Source organism: Ornithodoros turicata, chromosome 6, assembly GCF_037126465.1.
Source record: "Ornithodoros turicata isolate Travis chromosome 6, ASM3712646v1, whole genome shotgun sequence".
NCBI lineage: Eukaryota > Metazoa > Arthropoda > Arachnida > Ixodida > Argasidae > Ornithodoros > Ornithodoros turicata.
In genome coordinates, this window is record NC_088206.1 from 18763912 (window position 1) to 18770744 (window position 6833).

At 47.0% G+C, this 6833-nt stretch overlaps 1 protein-coding gene across 1 annotated transcript; it reads left to right on the forward strand.

Moving 5' to 3' along the window:
- The first annotated feature begins 972 nt into the window (after nucleotides 1-972).
- On the forward strand, nucleotides 973-6305 carry LOC135397685 (ATPase inhibitor mai-2, mitochondrial-like). The gene is made up of 4 exons (XM_064629293.1): nucleotides 973-1200; nucleotides 4114-4174; nucleotides 5847-5936; nucleotides 6003-6305. The coding sequence occupies exons 1-4, from the start codon at nucleotides 1136-1138 to the stop codon at nucleotides 6159-6161; spliced, it is 375 nt and encodes a 124-aa protein (XP_064485363.1). The 5' UTR covers nucleotides 973-1135; the 3' UTR covers nucleotides 6162-6305.
- Nucleotides 6306-6833: the final 528 nt, after the last annotated feature.

The window sequence follows — 6833 nt, forward strand, 5'->3', positions numbered from 1 at the left end:
TATGCTGTTCAAAATTGTCACAAAAAGGCGTACGCTTCCCGTTTTGAACAAATCAAGTCAGATAATGATATCATTCGAGATTATGGTTGGCTAGGAGCGTGCTATGCGGTGAAGTTCATTTTTAAGAGTGTAGCGTGCCCGAGGTGGAGCGAGGGAGATGGGCTTCGCGCGCAGAATGGTATGCTCGCCAGTCTCGCAGTCTCTAAAAACCCAACTACACCACATAGCACGGTGAAGGCCAACCATTGCACAGAATGATACCTTTATCACTTCCGGTTTGTGGGAAGCTCGGGGCTTACGCCTTTTCTTGGAACTGCATAAGTGTTCAAAAAAAGCGTACGCCTCCCGTTTTTAACCAGTCACGGGGCAAAATAATGTCATTCGGGATGGTGATTGGCTAAGAGCGGGCTATGTGGTTAAGTTGTGTTTTTATTATTGTTATTATTATTTTCGTGTGTGTTTTTAGAGTATACTGCATATTTACAAAACTACGCTCTTAGAAATAGATGTGGTATTGGCGGTGGTGGTGGTGGAAGGGTTCGCCGTTGTCGACCTCACTGAGGTGGGCAACGTCACGGCTGACGCCCTGGGGGAATGTGCGTTCTGGGCCTACTTCAAAGGGAACTGTGCATACATATGAACTTCACCGCATAACGTTCTCCTAGCCAATCACCATCTCGAATGATATCGTTATCTGCTCTGATTAACGAAAACAGGAGGCGTACGCCTTTTTGTGACAATTATTAATAGTATAAGTGTCACAAAAAAGGCGTACGCCTACGAGAAAACGAATACCAAATATAACTACAATACCTTTCCCATAGATAAGGCCCAGAAGGCTTGGAGAGCAGTATTCCACCATTGACTCTATCGAACATCAATGTACGACCAAACTATACACCGAGTCTATCTGGCACGGCGTGCAGTGTTGACGGCATTATTTCTTTTCAATGCATGACGACGAAGGTGGAAGAAGAAGGAGATGAGTAAACGCGCAGATTTGGAACGTTGTGACACTGCCGCATTCCCTTAAGTTACCGCAATTTCTTTCACAAGATAGTGTGGGTTAAAATTGGAAGCCTCCATTTGTTTCTCCTGCTGCTTTATTTGCTCCCTTCCGAGTGTTAGCTTAAAAATGGCTTTGCGGTATGGATCCCGTCCAGTCATCTCGACGCTCTACAGGTTTTTGCCTACACCAGGGTAAATTTGACTTTTTTCGTTCAGTCTTATAAATTGTGTAGGAGTGTAGGAAGGGCCGGTGCTGGGGGTGTGCGGGGCCTGATGCAAAGGCACATCGCGGGGCCTGTTTCACACGATTAAGTGCATACTTGATAATAAAAAAAAAAGTAATCCCTGGTTGAGGGCTTCGTGCGCGTGGCCTATGCAATTGCAGGGCCTAAGGCTGTCGCCTTACTCGCCCCCAGCCCCCTCCCTATCGCCGGCCCTGAGTGTAGGAAGTGCATGTATTTGATCAGAAGACATAGAGGTTGAGTCTGAGTCCCACGTACGAGTGTAGGATTCTATTTTGATCCGACTTGCTGAATGGAACGCTATAGTTATTTTCACATTAGGCAGTCTGTACACTTCTAAGGACCTGGTGGCATACAGCGCGGCAGAACGGTTATCGTATGACCCAGAATCGTGACGCCTAGAACACATTTTTGTCGCTTGAAATAACCGCCGTATTTCTCATTTTCATTTTCAGTGCGATTGTACCGAACCCACGTGCAGCGATATCTCACTCTTAATTAAAATCGAAAATCGTGGGCGACACTGTCTAAGTACGGCGGCAAAACTGCGTTTCATGCAGACGACACTGGATCTAAAGCGAAAGAAGTTTGCTACGTGACGGCTATCAGGAGCAGTCAGCCAGTCTGGAACATAGATCACTGTTGCTTGACGAATGGGTTGCTTGACGAACTGGTCTATAAGACCAGTTTGGACCAGTTTGGACCAGTTTGGTAGACCAGTTGGTCTATAAGACCAACTGGTCTATAAGACCAGTTTCCGCGGGTGACGTCACATGGCCGGTGTGGGCAAAACAAATTAACAGACAGTCCGGGACAATGAGAATAATTTGACACAGTTTGCCAGAAATTACAATTCGACAACACCTGAATCAATCTGCAATTACATACGGCAATCGGGAGTCGCGTTCGTGTGGTTGCCCACACAACAATGGCGTCTTTTCTTTGTAAACGGAAAGAGGCCTACCTAAATTTTGCTCGCAGTTTAGAAAATATTCAGCGTTCTCTGTCGCATTTGTAACTTTTTGGGCAGGGTTTACGAGCAACAAGATATTAAAGTACGTCGTCAAGGAGGATCTGTGTGTGCGTGTTGCCCCCCCTTTTTTTTTATCCGTGCCTCTTGCTTTTCCTACATCATGATAAACTGCCTGTCGTCTGCTTTGTGGCCCGTTTAAGTGTTGTTTCGTTAAGGGGCCACTAAATGCAAAAACAAGTTCACTTCAACTTACGTTACACGCTACGTTAATTTCGTACTTGTTATCATAATTCAAAACTTTGGTTCCGTTACGGAGCTACAATCGAAATTACACCGGACTCTTTCCTGCTTCGGCGCTAAGCCGTGAACGTCGTTTCAGAGATAAACTGATGTTCTGAGGCTGGAACAACATAGAAGGGACAAATACAAACAAAGCCTCAAATTGCCTAAGAAATCAACGATGAAAGATGAAAGTCACTGAAAAGGTTAGCCAGCTGTAGGAATCGAACCCACATCTTCTGGATTGCCGGTCCAGGGCTCTACCAATTGAGCTAAGCTAACACGCCTCTCCAGTGACTTTCGGGGTGCGTCATCTAAAGGGACGACAAACCAGCCACTCACTCTCACTCACCCTCCTTTCACTCTTACATTTTTGCTCACTCATACACACATTCATACGACGGAAATCGACGCAAGCGGCACCTGTTGAACAAGAGATAAACGTCACCTGTTGAACAAGAGATGACGCACCCCGAAAGTCACTGGAGAGGCATGTTAGCTTAGCTCAATTGGTAGAGCCCTGGACCGGCAATCCAGAAGATGTGGGTTCGATCCCTACAGCTGGCTAACCTTTTCAGTGACTTTCATCTTTCATCGTTGATTTCTTAGGCAATTTGAGGCTTTGTTTGTATTTGTCCCTTCTATGTTGTTCCAGCTTCAGAACATCAGTTTATCTCTTGTTCAACAGGTGCCGCTTGCGTCGATTTCCGTCGTATGAATGTGTGTATGAGTGAGCAACAATGTAAGAGTGAAAGGAGGGTGAGTGAGAGTGAGTGGCTGGTTTGTCGTCCCTTTAGATGACGCACCCCGAAAGTCACTGGAGAGGCGTGTTAGCTTAGCTCAATTGGTAGAGCCCTGGACCGGCAATCCAGAAGATGTGGGTTCGATCCCTACAGCTGGCTAACCTTTTCAGTGACTTTCATCTTTCGTCGTTTCAGCTCATGCATCGGTGTTTTTAGTCCGTGCTGCGCGTGCCACGTCATGGAGCAGTCTCTGTGAAAAATATAGTGCGCGTTGCGGAGCGGAGTGGCGCCGCTGTCCGAAGGACGTGAAGATAAATGTTGTCAGTGGAACATTCGGGAGAACTGTTGTGGGCTACAATTTAGTGAATCGGTTTTGAAAAATGCAGCAGTGCGCATCATGCCGCGCATATACGGAACACTACGATCGGAATCGTTCCAAATCCACACGGCCACGATAGGTATGCGCGCGCTTCTCCTGCTGTCTCATTGGATGCCATGCCGCCAACCTTTGCCTCCTGGGGATCCCATTCGTACCGCCAAAGACGGCTCTGTTTCCACTGCGTTTTTCTTCTAAATGGTAGCGCTGTGTGAACAAATTTCGCTTGCGTTATACTGATTGAAACACGAACTTTCATTTGAAAGCAAGTTGTTTTTGAATTTTAGTGCCCCTTTAAGAGACACGACACTCTATAATACAGCATAAGTGCGGGCAAGCTGGTGGATAAATCGCATAGCTGAAGAGGCCTGAGCTTGGGCATTTCGAAGAACGACAGACAGAGCTCCCCGTGTGTGTGTCTGTCGTTCTTCCTATGGTGCCCAAGCTCAGGTTTATTCAACTATGAAGAACGACACCTGTTTCTCTCCACAGCATTCGCTCTGCGACCTCTCATTCCCACGGCTCAGGTGAACTGGGCAGCGGTGCCGGGCGCGTAAGTAACGTGCCTTCAGACGCACACTGTTTATGAACTTTCTAGCCCTTCTGTGTGTACCGTTACATTTTCGGACGCCATCTCACGGAACGGGTACGTTTCGTGCTGGAAAGTAATTATACTGAGGCTACAACACAGAAGTCCCACGGTACTATCGGCAGTCGCCGCAGAAACCTGGTTATGCCATTTGTCAGTCCTATCCCCCGTGATGTCCTCCCTGATGATCTAGTGTAGTGTAGCGTAGCGTAGTGTAGTTTAGTGTAGTGTGTGTGCGTGTGTCGTTTAGCTCCATCCTCCTCTAGCCAACCACAATCTCGAATGAAATCGTCTACTCTACTGTTTGGCGACACCTCCCTAACATTTTTCCGTGTGGACGCCCTACAGAGGGGGTGCAGTGTTACTTCAACTTTAGACACGTGACGTTAACTATACGTTAAGCTGTTCTGGCGTAACTGCAATAAGGACACTCACTCCCTTCCGTCATTGCAATTCTATGTAATAAACCATTGGATAGGAGCCATTTCCCCGAATAACGTTCATGCTCTCCCCTGGTGAACAAACTTGGCTGTGAATGACTGACAAACTGACAAATGGCTGTGAATTTCCATTGGTTCAGCGCGCAGAATGAAGTGTGACGTCACTTCTCCCACGTTCCTCTTAGGCGGGGAGATTCTGTGAACAGTCTCCCTCAGGATTCTCTCCTCAGTCTTTCAGATCAGCTCGCTCTACGACGAAGCGCTCCTTCTCGCCTCCACCCGTATTTGGGGTAGAGGGAGAGAGAGAGAAAGCACAGCCAATTATGCCAAAAAGCCAATTATGTACTGCATAAGTGTCACAAAAAAGGCGTACGCCTCCTGTTTTCAACAAATCAGGGGAGAGGTGGGGAGAGACATTCGGGATGATGGTTGGCTGCAGGAGGCTGCAGGATGGTTGGCTGCTATGCGGTGAAGTTCTGTTTTATGTAGGGCCGACTTGCTGAGTTAGCCGACAAAACAAACTACACTATTAAAACCGAACTTCGCCACATAGCACGTTGAAGGCCAACCATTGCAAAGAATGATGCCGTTCCCACTCCTGATTTGTGAAAAGCGAGGGGCGTACGCCTTCTGTGACAATTACCGTAACTGCATAAGCGTCATAAAAAAGGTGGACGCCTCATGGGCGGGATGATGTCATTCGGGATACAGGTTGGCTACACTCTTAGAAATGAACTTCACCACATAGCACGCTCCTAGCCAACCATCGTCCCGAATGACAACGTTCTCGCCCCTGATTTGTTGAAAACGGGAGGAGGAGCCTATTTTGTGACCATTATGCACGGCACAAAATAGGCTCCTCCTCCCGTTTTCAACAAATCAGGGGCGAGAACGTTGTCATTCGGGATGATGGTTGGCTAGGAGCGTGCAATGTGGTGAAGTTCATTTTTAAGAGTGTAAGAGTGTGCTATGCAGTGAAGTTCTGTTTTAAGAGTGTACGTGCGCCTCACACTGAAATGTTGCCCCTTATTTGGGAGAGGAACCAATGAAGTCGCTCCACGAAGAAAGACGGAACGACTGTGAAAGAGGGAGACAGGGGAGCTGCGCAGATGACAGGCGTATACTTGCATAGCGTGTTGAACGTCATTTGTACTCGTACTTTGAGCTTTTGTTCCGATCTTTCTTGTGTTTGATAGGGCGGTGGCGCAGGAGGTACTGTTCGCGAGGCTGGTGGAGCCTTTGGGAAAATGGAAGCGGCGCGTGAAGAAGAGTACTTTAAGAAATTGGTAAATAAATACTTAAACCCAAGGTTATGAGCCCAAAGTTCACGGAGTCCTTGCAACACGTTACAGATGACAGCTCAGCTTCATTTCCTGAAGAAGTACTCGGAAGAAGAGCTGAAACATCACGAACTACTGATTAAGAAGCACGAAGAGGAAATCAACAGACACAAGAAGATGATCAAGGATATAAGGATGAAGCTGAAGAAGGAGAAGGAAGAAAGCAATTAATTAAGCGTTATTTAGAAAGTTACACGCTGTGGTCAATGGGCGTGACAAGGAAGTCGTACACGAATCAACGCTGCCATGTTTGCAGCGCAGAAAGAGTAGAATGTACGCGCAATACGTGAAAAAAATTAAATCGTCTAAATATAATCGTGTCTTTGTTTCCATGACGATGAGTATACTCGTAGCCAGTCTTGGGTTAGTAACTAAATTACAAGTAGCTTCTAACTTTGCCTTGTTACTTTTTACAGTAACTATGGGCACCGTGCGCTAGAGTTTTCTATCGACGGCAGCGGCCCCTCGAGGGGAAACGCGGCGTAATGCCATGGTACCAGCCAGCAGCGTCTAGCAGTGCTGTCCTAGTTTCGCCGTTCGAAAAGAGCGATTTGAAGCTGCCTGCATAGAAAGTCAAAGGAGAAGACAAAATGGAAACTAATTCTATGCGGTAATCTGCCACGACAACCAAGTTACTGTGAAAGAGAGGGAACTTGCCGTAAAGTTTTCGTCCTTCTCGCTGTATCGCCCCGCCGATCACGTATTTGAGAGAGCGCTTTCACGGCAATCCACCCAACGTGCCGCTCAAATCCGTTGTTTCAAACTTGGAACTCATTCCTTGCATTTAGTATATTTGTCAATGACCAGTTGAGCATCACGATGCGGACTTATAGCACAGCAAAT

Bases quoted from the DNA above. Each gene is read 5' to 3' on its own strand.
- LOC135397685 (XM_064629293.1), top strand. From the start codon at position 1,136: ATGGCTTTGCGGTATGGATCCCGTCCAGTCATCTCGACGCTCTACAGG. The intron at 1,201-4,113 runs GTAAATTTGACT...TTCTCTCCACAG, and splicing joins AGGTTTTTGCCTACACCAGG to CATTCGCTCTGCGACCTCTC. The intron at 4,175-5,846 runs GTAAGTAACGTG...TGTGTTTGATAG, and splicing joins TGGGCAGCGGTGCCGGGCGC to GGCGGTGGCGCAGGAGGTAC.